The sequence below is a fragment of the Corythoichthys intestinalis genome, chromosome 16, assembly GCF_030265065.1.
Source record: "Corythoichthys intestinalis isolate RoL2023-P3 chromosome 16, ASM3026506v1, whole genome shotgun sequence".
NCBI lineage: Eukaryota > Metazoa > Chordata > Actinopteri > Syngnathiformes > Syngnathidae > Corythoichthys > Corythoichthys intestinalis.
The window spans coordinates 37,005,020-37,024,693 of NC_080410.1; the positions used below are offsets into that span (position 1 = coordinate 37,005,020).

A 19,674-nucleotide genomic window follows, 5' to 3' on the forward strand; every position below is an offset into this window, starting at 1 on the left:
TCTTTAAATGATGAAACAGTTTTAAAACTTTCATATGTCGAAAGTAGAGAGAAGGGAACAAATGCAATAATGGGAGCAATTTTAACAACTTTCAACAGTTGATTCAGGGTAAAGGGTAAATTAGGGTAAAGAATTGGGCTCGGGCCAATTGTACCAAAAACCTTCACAAAAAACTTCACATAGTGTGGCCAATGTTTTTTTTTTTTTTTTTTTTTTTTTTGAGGAAAAAAAAAAAAAGTAATTATCACCAATTACTTTGCCAAGTAACTAATTACTCTTACATTCAGGTAATTGAGTTACTAACGCAATTATTTTTTGGGAGAAGTAATTTGTAACTATAATTAATTACTTTTTTTCAGTAAGATTAACAACACTGGTTGTCCCATGAAAAGATATACTTAAATATCTGCAGAAATGCGAATTAATTATAGTTTCAAATTACTTCTCCCAAAAAGTACCTGAACGTAAGAGTAATTAGTTACTTGGCAAAGTAACTGGTGATAATTTTCATGTTTTGTTTTTTGTTTGTTTTTTTTTTTTTTAAAAAAACAAAAAACAAAAAAACTTAGGTCACACTGTGTGAAGTGTAAAAGGTTTTTGGGACAATTGGCCCGAGCCCAATTATTTACCCTAATTTACCCTTTGCCCTGAATCAACCATTAAAAGTTGTTAAAATTGCCCCCATTATTGCTTTAGTTCCCTTCTGTCTACTTTTGACATGTGGAAGTTTTAAAACTGTTTCACCATTTAAAGATAGATTCAAGTCAAGATTTTGCCGATGTAGGAGTATTTTAGACAAAAAGTTACTTAGGTTCGCTAGGAAGGTTCTCTACAACAGAGCCTTCCTAAGAAGTCTACTGCTTTAAGATGGTGGCTGTTAACTGACTCATCTAGTTCCTATACTGTACATGTTGCTAACGCCCCCGTGTCTGTCATTTTGCATCTCATTCTATATATATGTGATATCTACCATATCATGTGGGCGTAGTTTGTAGGCTATCGGCTACTGTCAGGTATTATTGGAGCCACCTAGCATCGCGTTTGCTCGGCGTCACAACTTTTTTGCCTCCTCCCCACTCCTGCTCTGCTCTGTCGTCTCGGTGAGTCCGTCTCCCTCAGACTTTTATCGCGTCATTCAACCATTATAGCAACGCATAGTAACGCACGCCTTTCCATCCTTAGTAACGGTAACGGCGTTGCCAAGATGAGAAAAGTAATTAATTAGATTACTCACTACTGAAAAAAATAACGCCGTTATTTTCTGACGCCGTTATTAACAACACTGCCTTTGATTGTAGAGCTACCAAGGCGTCTCTGGCCAGATCAAAGCTACAAACCTGTCATTCATCGTTAACTTTAAGTACCAAATGCCAGCTGTACTGGTGACCAAGAAAAATAGTTTGGTCGCACTGCTTAGAGGGCCCGCTGTAAGTAATGTAAAACATAATTGTTGTGAAACTCACCACTAATTTTGCTACTGAAAGTCCGACCTGCATCACACTTAAGCATCACCATTACATTAAACTGTGTGAACTTGCTAACGGTGTATGAAGCTGCTTAGGAGAAGTGTCCTTTTGTATGTGTTTTCTACTATGTTAACGTTAATTAAACTGTGAGAAATATAGTGAACTCTGCTGAGCTGTAAGAAATTTAGTGTACTAAGGTTTACCCCCTTCTCTCCAGTTTTCATTTTTATTTTGTTTATGTGGTTTTAAAGCAGCCCAAAGGAGCTTTCTTTTTTTTTTTTGTTCAGTTTAGCTGCGCTTGTGGACAAAAGCAGTATTGTTTTTCCTGAAATAAGGCTCCATTTTTGTTTTTTGTATTTTTTGTTGAAGATTTTTTTGTTGTATTTAATTTATTTAGACAGACAATTTTGAGTGGTATTAAGACAAATGTTTATTTATTTATTTGCATTCCTGGATACTTAAGAGATGATAAACAAGTTTATATTTCTTGTGTATGTGAATATAATTTGTGTTCAAAACTTCAAATAATGCAATTTAAATTTCCTTATAAAATCAAGTTTTCAAAATGTTTCTTTAGAAGTTTTTGAAAACGAAGGTTTGAATCAAATGGTGTATCACCTAAACCAAAACATATGCACTGCAAAAACCCACCTCCTTAAAACTGAAATAAATAAATGAATAATAAATTCGTTTGTTTTCAGTGTAATTCTAATAGAAATAAGTGAAATTATCTGCCAGTGCTTCAAGTAAATTTTACTCAGATTTCTTGAAATTAACTTATTTTCAGCTAGCTAATTTTCTTAATGGACTTATTTTAAGCAAAACGGTTGTATATTTAAACTAAAAAAAAACTGTATGTCAGAAATGTTCTTAGTTCAGTAATACAACTAGCTAACGACAGCACCAACATGTTCATAGTTAGTGTAGGTATTCAATGTATTTGTTGTTGTTGTTTGTGCTTCTTCTGTATCTCTCTCCTTCTTTTCTTCCGTTCCCACGTAATTCCTTCCTGTTCACTGCTTTCTCCTAATAAACGAGGTACGTTGATTGATCACAATGGGAGTATGTCATACTCCTATGTGATATATTAAAACTGTTTTGACCAATCGGACACCAAGCTCTCCATTCTCTGTCAATCAGCTAAACAGGACAGGTTAAAGGAAAAAAAAGAAAAAGAAATGTTCTTAATTCAAGAATAGATATTGTTCAAAACATTATTTGAAAGCATTTTCTTCTTAATTTAGGTGAAAAATGACCGACTTTTAGATGTATAGGCTTAATAAGAACAAATGGTAATATTTACCAAAAGTAAGTGGAGGAATCTGACACATTAATCTGTTAACTAGCCTTTAAAACTCAAAACAAGATGAAAATTATTCGACTAGATTTATGAAAAATTGTCAGATTAAGACGTTCTACTGTAAATTTGCAGTGTGAAAGTTAGTATAGGTCAATACAGATTTATTTTGCATCAATCATCAAGCCTATCAATTAATTAGCGCCTTTCACCCAATCTTTTTACTCTTATTAATTTCATTCCCCAGCAAAATGTGTACATGCAGGTTATGCTGTTATAGTGTCCCAACCAACATTTTGTTAGGTTTTGTGTTTGTTCTCTCCTATGGTGACTTGTCCCTGTGATTGCCCATTGATTTCACCTGATGTGCCTACTCCTAGTCTATCCTGCTGTGCTCACCTGTTCCTTGTTGTCTCGTTACCCCTTGTTGTGCGTGTGTGTATATAACCTCCCATTTTCTGTTCACTCCTTGTTGCGTCATTGTCTATGTCTATGTCTTTGCCAAAGTCAAGACCTGTCCAAGCCCTCGTGTACCAGTCCCTCCGTTTAAGTAAGCTTTGGTTTGAACATTGCCTTTTTGATCCCCAGTCCTTTTGGTTGTACTTTGTGCTTTTGGTTAGTTGTTATTAAAACGTGTTTTGAGTTCTCCTCCACCTGCCTTGCTCCTTTTTGTTTCCCTGCAATTGGGTCCACACCACCTGCCTTCCCGCATTTCCCTGACACATTTGAGACCAAATCCACGCCCTTGAATATAATGTGCTCATAGTTAGTCAACCAGTCTTCCCAAATAAAGCTATTCAAGTCATCTGGTGAAAATTCTTCTAGTTTTAATATCGCAATACACTGTATGACAAAAGTGAGTACACCCCTCGCATTTCTGCAGATATTTAAGTATATCTTTTCATGGGACAACACTGACACTTTGACGCAATGAAAAGTAAAACTGTGTGCAGCTTATATAAGAGTTAATTTATTTTCCATTCAAAATATAGCCATTAATATCTAAACCCCTGGTAACAAAAGTGAGTACACTCCTTAGAAACTACGTACATCCCTAAATGTCCAAACGGAGTACTGCTTGTCAAATAAATTAACTCTATTATATAAGCTGCACACAGACTACTTTTCGTTGTGTCAAAGTGTCATTTTGTCAGTGTTGTCCCATGAAAAGATACTTAAATACAGTGCCCGCCATAATTATTGGCATCCCTGGTTAAGATGTGTTTTGTAGCTTCTAATAATTTTTTACAAATTCAAATAATGTGGGACCTTAATGGAAAAAAAGAGAAAAATCCAACCTTCAATACAAGTGCATTTATTCAGTGGGGAAACATTCCCACATAAAGAAATAATTATTTGACATCAAATAATGTGTGTCACAATTATTAGCACCCCTGGTGTTAATACTTTGTACAACCCCCTTTTGCCAACAAAACAGCACCTAATCTTTAATGTTTCACAAAATGGGAAAAGACAGAAAGAGGGATCTTCAGCCATTCCTCTTTGCAGTATCTCTCTAAATCCCAGACCCAGTGACGACCCATCTTCAGCTTTCGGGCAGAGGGCAACAAATTTTGATTTAAAATGTCCTGGTATTTCAAAGCATTCATGATGCCATGCACAAGGTTCCCAGGGCCTTTGGAAGCAAAACAGCCCCACAGCATCACTGACCCACCCCCATACTTCACAGTGGGTGTATGAGGTGCTTTTCAGCATGTGCATCTTTCGTGGTACGCCAGACCCACTTAGAGTGTCAATCTTGGTCTCATCTGACCAAAGCACACGTTCGGCTTTGGTCAGATGAGACCAAGATTGAGCTTTTTGGCTACAAACACTCTAAGTGGGTCTAGTGTGCCACGAAAGATGCGCATGCTGAAAAGCACCTCATACCCACTGTGAAGTATGGGGGTGGGTCAGTGATGCTGTGGGGCTGTTTCGCTTCCAAAGGCCCTGGGAACCTTGTTAGGGTGCATGGCATCATGAATGCTTTGAAATACCAGGACATTTTAAATCAAAATCTGTTGCCCTCTGCCCGAAAGCTGAAGATGGGTCGTCACTGGGTCTGGGATTTAGAGAGATACTGCAAAGAGGAATGGCTGAAGATCCCTCTTTCTGTCTTTACCCATCTTGTGAAACATTATAGGAGAAGATTAGGTGCTGTTTTGTTGGCAAAAGGGGGTTGTACAAAGTATTAACACCAGGGGTGCTAATAATTGTGACACACATTATTTGATGTTAAATAATTATTTCTTTATGTGGGGAATTTCCCCCCACTGAATAAATGCACTTGTATTGAAGGTTGGATTTTATTCTTTTTTTTTCCATTAAGGTCCCACATTATTTGAATTTAAAAAAATTATTAGAAGCTAAAAAACACATCTTAACCAGGGGTGCCAATAATCATGGAGGGCACTGTATCTGCAGAAATGCGAGGGGTGTACTCACTTTTGTGATACACTGTATATCGCAAACCCTCAAAAAGTCACAAACCAAAATGCTTTTTTGTGGGTCTACCCATGGTAAACATGATTAGCAGATTTCATGTTGATTTCAAGTGGTTTGGGGGGCAGGGGACAGCATTGTCATTCTTAGAAACCCCCAAAATGAGTAAAATTACGTGAAAATGGACGGTTTTAACCAAAACAGCAGATTTACTGTGTATTTTTAGTTTATTTCTTCAGACTTTTTTGTGGGACTACTCATGGTATACATGTCTACCAAAATTCATGCTGCCAAGTGAAACAGTGTTGTGTAGTTGAATTTTCAAACATTCATTGAAACCCCCAAAATACCACTAAATTGGACACTTCAAACCAAAATGACAGAATCCCTGTGAATCTTTTTGTGCGCTGCCTGAGCCATTTCATACCTACTGTTAAACGTCCTTGACGCTGTTTTTCTAACGAGTCAACCAGCTTTTGTTATATGATGTTACATCATGTCTCCTCACTGAATGCCCAACGTCTTTTTTTGAAAATCTTTTTTGTATTTGTCTTTTCTATGCAGGCATCAATCAAGGCAGCTGTTACCGAATCAACCATTTTCCTGACGACAACGACTATGACACGGACAGCTCGGAATACCTGTTGCGTAAGTGCGCCCGTGTATTATCATCCCTTTGTGATGGGCGTTAATTTTTCACGTCTGGACAAATGAGATGAGTCATTAATTGATTATCGCGACAGGCATCGTACGAGCCTCCAGTGTGTTCCCAATCCTCAGCACGGTGCTGCTCATGCTGGGCGGCGTGTGTGTCGGAGCAGGCCGAGTCTACAGTAAGACCAACAACATTCTCCTCAGCGCCGGCATTCTCTTTGTAGCCGCAGGTGAGCGAGCCTACCGAAGTTTTTTTTCTTGAATTCAAATGGTGGCGCAACACATGGAGACAAATAGTGTAGCAAGACCCACAGGTGTATTTGCTTATCTATTGCCAAAAATACAGCATTTTTCTTATTTTCTAAGTAAACTGAACTTGAGTCAGGTAAATTAAACATTTTTTGTAAAATGGACTTCAGTTTCAGTGAAAACACAGTTCGCTACCGTGGAAGCAGAGGGCAGTGACACCTGTACTGGAAGTTCAGTTTACTCAGAAATTAAAGTATTGTCCACATTCATTATATCATGTTTGTTAATTCAACTCATTTAGTTAAGTTCACAATATTAACTTGATAAAATGAGTTAGAAATAACAAGAATATGAATTACAGTGGGGCAAATAAGTATTTAGTCAACCACCAATTGTGCAAGTTCTCCTACTTGAAAAGATTAGAGAGGCCTGTAATTGTCAACATGGGTAAACCTCAACCATGAGAGACAGAATGTGGGAAAAAACCCCAGAAAATCACATTGTTTGATTTTTAAAGAATGTATTTGCAAATCATGGTGGAAAATAAGTATTTGGTGTATACCAATACCAAAAGATCGCACTCCGTGGTCTCAAAATGATAACAAGAACGGTGAGCAAAAATACCAGAACCACTCGGGGGGACCTAGTGAATGACCTACAGAGCGCTATGACCACAGTTAAAAAGGCTACTATCAGTAACACAATGCACCGCCAGGGACTCAAATCCTGCACTGCCAGACGTGTCCCCCTGCTGAAGCCATTCGATGACCAGGCCCGTCTGCAGTTCATTAGAGAGCATTTGGATGATCCAGAAGAGGACTGGGAGAATGTGTTATGGTCAGATGATACCAAAATAGAACTTTTTGTTAGAAACACAGGTTCTCGTGTTTGGAGGAGAAAGAATACTGAATTGCATCCGAAGAACACCATACCCACTGTGAAACATGGGGGTGGAACCATCATGCTTTGGGACTGTTTTTCTGCAAAGGGACCAGGATCACTGATTTGTGTAGTGGAAAGAATGAATGGGGCCATGTATCGAGAGTGAAAATCTCTTTCCATCAGCAAGGGCATTGAAGATGAGATGGGGCTGGGTCTTTCAGCATGACAATGATCCGAAACACACAGCCAGGGCAACAAAGGAGTGACTTCGTAAGAAGCATTTCAAGGTCCTGGAATGGCCTTGCCAGTCTCCAGATCTCAACCCCATAGAAAATCTGTGGAGGGAGTTGAAAGTCCGTGTTGCCCAAGGACAGCCCCAAAACATCACTGCTCTAGAGGAGATCTGCATGGAGGAATGGGCCAAAATACCAGCAAGAGTGTGTGAAAACCTTGTGAAGAGTTACAGAAAACGTTCGGCCTCCGTTATTGCCAACAAAGGGTAAATAACAAAGTAATGAGATGAACTTATGGTATTGACTAAATACTTATTTTTCACCGTGATTTGCAAATAAATTCTTTAAAAATCAAACAATGTGATTTTCTGTTTTTTTTTTTTTTCACATTCTGTCTCTCATGGTTGAGGTTTACCCATGTTGACAATTACAGGCCTCTCTAATGTTTTCAAGTGGGAGAACTTTCACAATTAGTGGTTGACTAAATACTTATTTGCCCCCCCTGTATGTCCACTTAAAATCTTAAATTAGCATGACTAATAGGGATTTTTATTTTTTACAGTGTAGACAAATGGGATTTCTACAGGTCCAAGGGTAGAAAAAATATTTCATAGCTAGCATACAGTGGTATGAAAAAGTATCTGAACCAAATGGAATTTCTCACACTTCTGCGTAAAATCACCATAAAATGTGATCTGATCTTTGTCAAAATCACACAGACGAAAAAAAGTGTCTGCTTTAACCAAAACCACCCAAACATTTATAGGTTTTCATATTTTAATGAGGATAGTTTGCAAACAATAACAGAAGGGGGGAAATTAAGTAAGTGAACCATCACATTTATTTTTATGTTGCTCCGCCTTTGGGAGCAATAACTACAACCTTCCTGTAGCTGCAAATCAGCCTGGCACATCGATCAGGACTAATCCTGGCCCATTCGTCTCTACAAAACTGCTGTAGTTCAGTCAAATTCCTGGGATGTCTGGCATGAATCGCTGTCTTTAGGTCATGCCACAGCATCTCAATGGGGTTCAAGTCTGGACTTTGACTTGGCCACTCCAGAACGTTTATTTTGTTCTTCTGAAACAATTCTGAAGTTGATTTACTTCTGTGTTTTGGATCATTGTCTTGTTGCAGCATCCATACTGTTTTTAGCTTCAACTGTCTGACAGACGGCCTCAGGTTTTCCTGCAAAACATCCTGATTAACCTTTGAATTCATTCTTCCATTAATGATTGCAAGTTGTCCTGGCCCTGAAGCAGCAAAACAGCCCCAAATCATGATGTTCCCTCCACTATGCTTCACGGTGGGGGTGAGGTGTTGATGTTGGTGAGTTTTTCCATTTTTCCTCCACTCATGACATTGTGTGTTACCCCCAAACAATTCAACTTTGGTTTCATTAGTCCACAAAATATTTTGCCAAAACCTGTCTGGAGTGTCCAAGTGCCTTTTTGCGAACATTAAACGAGCAACAAAGTTTTTTTAGACAGCAGTGGCTTCCTCCGTGGAAACCTTCCATGGACATCATTCTTGGTTTTACATATAGTTGATGTGTGTAGATATTGGACTGTGCCAGTGATTTTTGTAAGTCTTTAGCAGACACTCTAGGGTTCTTTTTTTTTTTTTTACCCCTCTGAGTATTCTGCGCTAAACTCTTGGCATCGTCTTTGGTGGACGGCCACTCCTTGGCAGAGAAGCAACAGTGGCAAACTCTCCATTTGCAGACAACTTCTTTGACTGTCAATTGATGAACATCCAGACTTTTAGCGATGGTTTTGTATCCTTTCCCATCTTTTTATACAAATCAACAATCCTTGATCGCAGGTCTTCAGACAGCTCTTTTGACCCAGCCATGATGCACATCAGACAATGCTTCTCATCAAGCTTACCAGTTGTATGTTTTATAGTGGGCAGGGCAGCTTTAAACCACTCATCAGTTATTGGGCATACACCTGACTTAAATTGTTTGGTAAAAATTAGTTTCAATTGCTCTTTAAGCCCCCTAAAACAGAGGGTCCACTTACTTATCCCCCCCCCCCCCCTGTCATTGCTTGCATGCTATCCTCATTAAAATATGAAAACCTAGAAATGTTTGGGTGTTTTTAGTTAAAGCAGACACTGTCTTTACATCTGTTGCCTTCAAAGTTAATGTGGAAGCCTTCTGCCTTTGTAGAAGGGCTGGTAACTTCTTAACATAGCAGTTATGCTTATTGACCATTAAGTGTCTCCATACTATGATGCTTGGGATTTTTTATGTGAGCAGACCATTTGCATTCATGGTGCAAAAATGTAATGAAGAATAAATTATTAAAAAATAATTGAATTATAAACTCACTCAGTAGCCTAACATAAATGAACAAATATAAGTCCAAAGTGCATATTGGCAGCTAAGATGTTCAGAACCTCCCCATCAGAGCAAATAAAACTAAATATGATCAAATAAGCCTCCTCAACTCTTTCGTTGCTCTCAAAGATTTGATCCATTTTATGTTGCATTGCCCTTTTTTGTTGCATCAATTCAGTACTGATCAGATATCATTATGTCAGCCAATTGAACGGTTAAATGAGTCCAGGCGTTTTGCTTTGCTTCGTGCATTTGCACATCCACGTGACTCATCATCGTCAGACTCCGATAACTGCAGCAGCTGGGGAATAGAATAAATAATAAATATTGGTGGAAACTGATTACGCTACACAAGCACTTTATTATGCTTGTTGTTAACACTTGTGTATGTAAATCTGATGTTGGTAGATTTTCTTCTTGGAGATGAAATGCATGTGTGGCAGCTTAGCATTTTTTTTTTTTTTTTTTTTTTTTTACATAGCGACACTTGCCGTCATATTTTCAAAATCAAAGCACCGTGTACAGGAACTGCGTTCTGGCCCTGAATCTTATACTGGAACTGCGTTCCTGACCGTTCTGGCCCACTTTTACTCCTGGTTATCAGTTAAAAAGTCATTATCAGACAACTCTACACATTATTAAACTGTGGGTACAGATTAGCTTCGATTTTTATTCTACCCTGAACCCGGAGGGCTTTGTACAGCCAGTTTGAGTCAAATTCAGAGAAATCTTCTGAGTTACAAACTTGGAATTCAACTGGTATCTCAAGGCGCTTTTCCACCGGGTGTTGATTTCCACCGCTTTCTCTCGCAGGTCTGAGCAATATCATCGGCATTATTGTGTACATCTCGAGCAACGCGGGTGACCCCAACGACAAACGGGACGACGACAAGAAGTACACGTACTCGTACGGCTGGTCCTTCTACTTCGGTGCTCTGTCCTTCATCGTGGCCGAAACGGTGGCCGTCCTTGCCATCAACATCTACATTGAGAAGAATAAAGAAGTGCGCTGGAGGGCGCGCCGCGACTTCATCCGCTCCCTGTCGTCCTCATCGCCATACTCTCGCATCCCTAGTTTCCGGTACCGCCGGCGGACGTCGCAGGCCAGCTCACGTTCCACTGAGGCGTCGAGGGAAAACTCGCCCGTGGCGGCACTCAAGCCAACGCCTGGCGGGCCCTTGGACGAGCTGTCCATGTACGCTTTGGCGCGGGACAGCGTGACGGACAACGCTTACAGCCCCGAACACGAGGCGGCTGCCGACTTTCTGCAGGTGCATAACTGTTTCCCCAATGATTTGAAGGATGGAGTCAATCGCAGGACCACGCCTGTGTGAAAAACGCCACCGCCAGATTACGAGGCGAGCAGACAGCTTGGGGTCCGATCTGGGGCAAAAGAACTGCAGTGAGATGCTCTGCTGGACGCCACAAGTAGAAACAGTACTCACACTCTGTGCTTCTTTCACTTCTTTGGCTGTTTTAGAGCATTTTGACTGATTTCTCAAGATCTACAGACTATTGATTCTATGATTGTACAGTACATATTCAGTATTTAAATCCACAAAATGGATGAATACTTGATTTTAATTCTATCTTTTCCTGTTCTTTAGCAATCAGCTGTAGAACATGGATTGCTTTAATCAAAATACCGCTTTTTCTGCCGGAAAAATAGATTGACCTTGAGTGATCGAGTGACGTAAAAGATATTTGTATAAAACAATAAAATAAAATAAAAAAGACTGGATGAAGTAGAAGTACTTCATCAAATCCTGTACTTGAATAAAAAGCTAAAAAAGCTGCCTTTGACGGTGATAGATACGGAGCCCCTAAAGGGAAATCGACAGAAATAAAATACATTTAAACCATCTTGCGCACACCAGATCGTATGCAGTGCACACTAAAAACTATCTGGTGCGCAGCAGAAACAATCTGATAAGCATTACCATTAGACAGCAATTGCCGTATTTTTCGGACTATAAGTCATACCTGAGTATAAGTCGCACCAGCCATAAAATGCTCAATGAGGAGGAAAAAAACTTATATAAGTCGCACCGGAGTATAAGTCGCATTTTTTGGGGAACTTGATACCTGATAAAATCCAACACATAGAACAGATATGTCATCTTGAAAGGCAATTTAAAGACCAAATGTGAAGTAATTTCATAACATGCCAAATAGGGTCACAATTAAAGTAATTAAACATTGTCCAACAAATAAAGCATGAAAAAATAATTTATATGTTGTATATTTAACAAAATAATCGCGTTCACGAACTTCGAGCCTGAAAGGGGACGAACCCGGAAATGATACGTCACACCGGGAACAGCGATGGCAGCTCCATACATACGGCTGCCATACAAAGCCCTTCAAACAGCGATATAAGCGATAGATCGAGCGCAAGGGAGGAGATCCAAGTTTTTGAAGAGTTTGAGGAAGAAGAGGAGGTTGGAATTTTACGTTGGACCTAACATGTATTAGCCAGACGCTAATCAGGATGCAAACAATGTGCCTAGACTACCTGACATGGAATGGATACAAGACCCATCGAGATTACAAGATTGGTAAGATATAGGCTGTTATTATTTTCATGATTTGAAGATGCAGGCATTTGCACATAATATTATGTTTTTGTCTATCTGATGACATTGTTAGAAAAAATAATAATCAGACTTCATGTTCATTTTGGCAGATCCGGCAGCTCTCGTGCATATAAAATAATAATATAAAAACATTGGGGGGAAAGAAGGAGATGAGTCGTTGATGGCTTTCTCCACTTTATTGTAGCAACAATAAGAAAACAAAATAATAGTGGACTGCCGCCACATTCGACCGCGAAGTTTTGCTTCTCGCTGATCTCCTCCTTACCTCCTACTACTCCAGCTTCTCTTAAAAGGATCGTGCATAGTGTCTTGTTATGAGCTTTTTGTTTACAAATGTATTGAACACACGACGTGCTGACAACTTTGTTTCTTTATTAACACATGGAGCTAACAGTACGAAAACAGCTCGGGGCTCTCGGCAGGAAGTGGCGTCTAATGGCGTGAGGAAATGTAGTTTTTTCACACAAGCGAACAGATTACAAAGCACCACTTCAGTGTTGTCCCGAGCAGAGGTTGCGCTAGACTTTTTCGTTGTCTGTCATTTTGACTGACAGGGTCATAAAAATCCGGTCATAATCTATTTTTACCCGTCACTTAAATTTTTAAAATGATAATAATGACATTTTCAATAGCAGTGTTGGTCAAAAGTGGTGCGTTACTTACTCAACTCTGAATAAATTGAAGAAACTACCAGCCATGTTGTGTCTACTCTCTGCTCTGTTGATTTGTCATCCAAGACTCGAGGTGCGTTCAGGTTTTAGAATAGCGCACGTACTTCTGACTCCAAGCTGTTTGTCCCTGCTCATTCAATTAGGCTGCGTTCATACTACAGGTCTTAATGCACAAATCCGATTTTTTTGTCATATCCGTTTTTTTGGGCGTGCCCGTTCAGACTGCCTTTGTCCAGGGAGACCATTCAAGTATTACGTATGCGCTCTAATTCGCAGTCCAACACGCGCCGGTGCGCAGAAGCATCAAAACAAATGACAAGTCATCTGTCATTCCAGGGTTATCATATTTTGCTTTTCAAAAGGAGGACACAAATAACAGACATAAATAATCCCCGTTTAGGCTTATATTCACAGTTTATATGGATCGATAGCATGCACGCACTGTCCGTGCATGTCACACACATACGGGCAGACACACACATACCTGACTCTCCAAGACGGGCTGCAGCCAGACCCCTCTCCCGACTCTCGGCCGTGTAGGAAATGTTGAAATATAGCTCACATAGAGCAGAGAGAAAACCGATCATTCTCATGCTTATCCTCAACCCATTTTTATCTTTTTATGACTGTTGTCAAGCCCGGCCCTCCCCAAAAACCGTGTTCACTGCAAGCTAGGCGCTGATAACGCACAAATGAAATCGGATTTGAGACACTGGACGGCACAGACCGCCGCGACAGTCTGGAAAAATGTGGCCCAGATCGGATTTGAACCACATAAAAAATGACCCAGATCGGATTTGAAATGGTCCACTTCTATGCGACTTGTCCCGTTCAGACCGTCAAGTTAATGCCTGACTCGAGTCGGAAAAACACGAAAAAATTGGATTAGTGCATTAAGACCTGTAGAATGAACGTAGCCTTAGACAATGCTCTCCAAAGCTTCCTAACGTTTCCGTGTTTGCTACACCTGAATGCTAGTTCGGACATTTTTCCCTAACGTTTCCGTGTTTGCTACACCTGAATGCTAGTTCGGACATTTTTCCGAGTAAGGCTAGCGACGTCATGCATCAAGAGAGACAATAGCTTATTAATATTGTAGCGTTTGCTAAGCGGAAGTTTGGCCGCGAAAACAACACACGAGCCTTTTTCCTCTTTTCCTTTATTAACTTCCCGCCACCTCACCAATGCAAAAACAACAACAACTATATACACTGACACAATCTAGTCCACCAATCGGAGCGTCACGCTGGTGCACCAGCACACCAATGACAGCCCCGCGTTGGTGCATAAATTAACCCATTGATGACAGCCCCGGCGACGCTACAATATGCTCACTCGCTATCCTGTGGTCTGGGGTGTGAATTGCAACCTGCCAAAATGACGGATGGACTTCAGTTTTTTCCGTCACAGTTTTAAAAAACCGGTCAACGACGGAAAATATTCAGTTAACGCGACCCCTGGTCCCGAGACTACATTTCCCATGATTCACTGCGTGACCTGCGCGCTCGCTGATTCGCTGCCAGACATTAAAAGCAACTTGTCACCTGTCAGTGGCTCTTGTACGTAAAACACAAACTAGAAGGCTATCAAGCGATCACCGTGAAAGAAACGCCGAACCGTACAAATGCAATGCAATGCTTGAAGCATGAAGGTGGAAATACATAATACAAATACAAATAAATGTGCACAAACTCACCGGCGGTGTGTGTCTCTTACGGCAACGTGACCGTGAATTACCGCGACGCCGACCCACTTATATGCACATCCACACCCCTCTCCTGATTGACAGTGGATTAACCCTTTCGGACAAGATCGTAGATGACGCACAATTTAAACATGCTTAACGTAGCCAACGCAACAACTATGATCGGGGATTGCCACGAGTTAACTTTTGGCTAACGTCGCTAGCTTATACTGTTCATTCCACAACAGTTGGCAGTTCTGCTTTGACAAAGTCATCAGTCATCTATCCAAAAATCACACTTACTTTTTGGCAAATCCTTGATCATAAGTAGACCGGTTAAGGAAGCAGGCATCTTCGAAGTGTTTGCAGCAGAGAACACTACTCGATGATGGCGTGAAATTAATTCGCTTCGTGCGAACGAAAGATGTCCATTTACGTGCCCTGCTATCCTCTGGCCACTCATACAACTTTTCGTTTGAGTGAGAACAAAACATCGCCACACACCGCTGTGGCATCTTACCGAGAAGCAATGCGACAAACAATACTGTTCTATGGCGGACTTCCCTCGCACTACCTTGTGTGACGTAAATTCCGAAGATTGCCGAAGAAAAGCATTTTCGTTGTCAAGGGCGTTGGGGGTTAAACAAAGAATCTGGAAGGGCTGCGTTAAAAAAAAAAAAAAAACGAAAATATGCTTATAACTGTTTAGCCATTGATATTATTCAAAAACATGGTTGGCCAACCTTACTTCACATTTCCGCTTTAAAATAAAAATACAATAGAGAACAACATGCTGAATAAGTGTACAGTATGATAGTGTTACATGATGTATGAACAACGAAATGCGAACGTGGCCGGTATGTTAACGTAACATAGCTGTCAAGAGTTATTCAGATAACTATACCATTAAGAACATGCTAACAAGTTTACCAAACCATAAGTCTCACTCCAAAACACCAAAATAACATGTGACATGATATAATAATATGTTAACATTTCACACATAAGCCGCTCCAGAGTATAAGTCGCACCCCCAGCCAAACTATTTAAAAAAAAAAAAAAATGCGACTTATAGTCCGAAAAATATGGTATGCTAGCGGACCTTTGCTAAGCAAATTAACCAATTGTTCTTTTGTAAGATCCTCATTTATTTTATTTTTTTTTTACAGTGATCCCTCGTTTTTCGCGGTTAAGGAGGACCAGAACCAACCGCAATAAGTGAAAAACAGCGAAGTAGCACCCCCCCGCCCCCCAAATTTCTTTGTTTTGTTTTCTTTTTTTGTGTGTGTTGTGTGTATTTATTCAGATTTAGCATTGGAAAGCGATACATATAATTTTATGTTTATTGTAGTGACCACTACCTCGTAACAGAATTCACCTATGGAACTTATGTGGGGCATGTTATGTTTTGGGGGTGGGGGGCTCTTTTGTAGCGCGTGTTTCCGGCAGAGAGATACGAGAGACACGAGCGGCATAACTCAATTCAATGAGCTACGAGACAGAATAAGATCATCCACTACAATATATATAAAAAATTTGTAATAAATGTTTTTTAAGCGCTACAAAATGTAATAATTATGATAAGTTACAGTAATTACTGTCCCACTGAATTATTTTTAAACAATAAATTCTTCATTTCATTTCATCTTCATTCAAAATGCTTCATTTGAGGGAGTCCACTTAAATCCCACAGCAACTGTTTAACAAGTTAAACGATGATTGGCGCATGCAGCGCTTTGAAGTCGGCTTCCAAATACCTCTGGCAAGATCAAACCTTAACGTCTGTCAGTCATCATTAACTCTCGCACACTGCCTGACCTAGAAAAGCAGCAGGAGGGAGAGTGAGACTACGTGATCGGATTGAAAATAGATCCGCAATGGACTTAGGGTGCAAAGTTTGAAGCGCAAAGTAGCGAGGGCGCGCATCGGAGACCAGCATTTTCGGCATGCTAAAAATGATAATATTGGATTTAGTTGAGCTTTATTTCAATCTTGGACTCAACTAATGCCTGAGCTTAGCCTCAAACGATACCTCCCCAAAAAAAGAGGATTAAGGTACAACAAAAGAACAACTGGCTAACTTGCATAGGAAAAGTCCGCTAGCTTAAATGCTATATAATGCTAATGTTTACCAGATTGTTTCTGATGCGCACCAGATTGTTTAAAATTATCTAATTTCAGTCAATTTCCCTTTAGGGGCTCCGTAGATAGATGTCTGATCTATTTAAACTAACAACTCCCATTTGAAATAGCTCGGACGTCTTTCCTTTGCAGCAATTTTTTGCGGGAGCACAGTATACAAAATGGACGTCTATGAATCTATAGAACCTTAGTGAAGAAATTTCATAGAACCCCGAATGTATGATAAAATGATAATCCTACTTAAAAACATCTGAGGATCATAAAAAAAAACATGACTCTGTACACATTTGTGTGTGTGTGTGTGTGTTTTTTTTTTTTTTTTTAATTGTATGTTTTTTTAAAGCCCAACAAAAACTTGAAGAAATACAAACAGGGCAGCATTTTTTTTTTTTATTGTTATGAATATTTCTGGTAGAGTTGCAATTTTGTTCATCTAGTTGATCTCAAATCAGAGAAAGCCATGTGTATATTCTGGATTATTACTATGTATAAGTATGGTTTACAATTACCCAAATAAATGTGGGGGGAAAAAAATGACTTTGGCAGAGTTGGAGCATTTTTTTTTCAAAGTCACAAATAGTAATAATTTTCAAAATGTTATTATTATTAGTTTTTTAATAGTAATTTGAAAGTACTATGTGTGCGTGCGTGTGTAAGCGTTTTTCTGTCTTACCTAGTGGACAAGTAGACGCCGCATCCTTTTTTGACTGAATATTCCACCCAGGAACATTTATAATAATACGTTGAAAATTAGCGTTTTTTTTTTTTTTTTTTTCCACATCATTTTTGAGGGGAATTCTAAATCAGGCTGCTTAGGACAGCTATGCATCGTCCATTGAATATAGTATGCCAGGTGGTGGCTGTTGCTCTGTTGTACAAATAAAATATTTAGTGGGGCAAACTGAAACTCCGCTCACCATTTTGGCGGTGCTCTCCGGCGTTTCATAGTCAACATCTTCAATCCTTGGTTATCGCTCAGTAATTGTTGTCGCTTTTGAAAGCTTAGGTTTGAAAAAATTACATTTATCCATCTTGCCTCTTCTGTCCTCAAATGTTTTTTTTTTGGCTAAGCAAACCAAATGACTGTCTCTTCAGTGCTAGTCACACAATCTGTTTGAAAAATAATTTTGACCTGTTATAAAATTTTTTTTTTGTTCATTTCAGTCATTTATGTTGTTTTATTGCTTTACAACTTTAATAAACAACATTTTACAGGCAAAGTATTAATTTTAAATTAGAGATGTCCCGATTGATCGGATCCGATCACGTCATTTTCAAAGTATCGGAATCGGCAAAAAAATATTGGCCATGCCTTTTTTTAATATATATACTGTATATATATATTTTTTAATCGTTTTCTAATTGTATTTAACGTTACAGACATAATATGTTGCAGTCATCCAGAGTCTTTAGTTTAGGCTTAAGGTAGGGTTATCAAATTTATCCCAATAACGGTGGTAATTAATTTAAAAAAAAAATGTATCACGTTAAAATATTTAACGCAATTAATGCATGCGCTGCACGACCCACTCACGCATTGTCGCGCTCAATCTGTAATGGCGCCGTTTTACCTATATAGAGAGATAATAGGCAGCGTAAAATGAGTAGAGTGAATTTTGACAGCCTTTGGAGCCTTTTTTTTATCTGGCTAAAGCCTTACAATCCCTCTCCCTACGATTAGAAATATCATGGGAAGTAATGTGGGGAAGCAAGGTAGTGATTGATCTTTTTCTTAACACCTTATGTTATTTTCCAGCGCAGAGAAGATATATCAATTGGTAGCACTATGCACAGTCATGGTTCCACTTCCCATCATGCATTTGGGCATGGCTACAGTATCATTACTGAAAGCTCAACAAATACACTAGATGGCAATATTTAGTCACAATATACAAAGTCACAAGTCTTTCTATCCGTGAATCCCTCTCACAGAAAGAATGTTAATAATGTAATTGCCATCTTGAGGATTTATTGTCATAATAAACAAATACAGTACTTATGTACTGTATGTTGAATGTATATATTCGTCCGAGTTTTATTCATTTTTTTCTTAATGCATTGCCAAAATGTATATGATCGGGAAAAATTATCGGGAATGATTGGAATTTAATCGGGAGCAAAAAACAAACAATTGGATCGGGAAATATCGGGATCGGCAGATACTCAAACTAAAACGATCGGATCGGGAGCAAAATAACATGATCGGAACAACCCTATTTTAAATTCATATATTGGAAAGTCAATTACGTGCAATGACATTTTCGGCCACTGGAGGGAGGGGCTAAGAACCCCCCCCACCCCCCCCCCCCCCAATGTCCGCATATGCTCTTACTCCGCTACTTTGGGCTACATAACAGTCGTTACATTTTTCCTCTTTATTCTACATATAAGATTTATTATTTTTTTCCCAGCGATGCCAAGAGGATCTCTACCAATTCCACCAATGAGACATCGCAACAATAATCACATGACTCCATTACACCAATCAGACACAAGCTTGCCTTTCTATGATCACGCCAGCCTGTTCAATCACGTGCCATCTTTAAAGTACCGTTAAAAATGAAGTATATGACATAGAGCGCTGCTCTCAACATGAATCGAAAGCGCGGATTTAAACCTCTCTCAGAGTTTTTATTTGGAATCGATGGAAAACCGGAGATGTGATCCTTTTATTTTCATAATAGAAGTGAAGTACGAAGGAAGGAAATATTCACTATTCAAACTAGGACCTTTTTTCTCCACTAGAGGGCAATCATGCTCTTTGGACAAATGATGCTTCATTAATTTCAGTCCTTTTTACCATTGTAAAAAAAAAAAAAAAAAAAAAGCAGTTACTCACAATGTTACTCATTACTTGAGTAGTCTTTTCACTGGATACTTTTTTACTTGTACTTGAGTACATATTTTCTGGATGACTACTTTTACTTGAGTAATATTAATTTGAAGTAATGCTACTCTTACTTTAGTACATTTTATGGCCACTCAACCTACCTCTGCACGGATGGCAGTGCAA

General features: G+C 39.2%; 1 protein-coding gene across 1 annotated transcript in view; it reads left to right on the forward strand.

Annotated features, from left to right (window-relative positions):
• The window catches only part of cacng4b (calcium channel, voltage-dependent, gamma subunit 4b), a 49,699-nt gene extending 37,118 nt beyond the window's left edge, over positions 1 to 12,581 (forward strand). The window contains exons 2-4 of the mRNA XM_057860548.1: positions 5,770 to 5,853; positions 5,949 to 6,089; positions 10,381 to 12,581. Coding sequence (XP_057716531.1) covers positions 5,770 to 5,853; positions 5,949 to 6,089; positions 10,381 to 10,901 — 746 coding nt within the window. The 3' untranslated portion in view covers positions 10,902 to 12,581. The remainder of the gene's footprint in view (positions 1 to 5,769; positions 5,854 to 5,948; positions 6,090 to 10,380) is intronic.
• Positions 12,582 to 19,674: the final 7,093 nt, after the last annotated feature.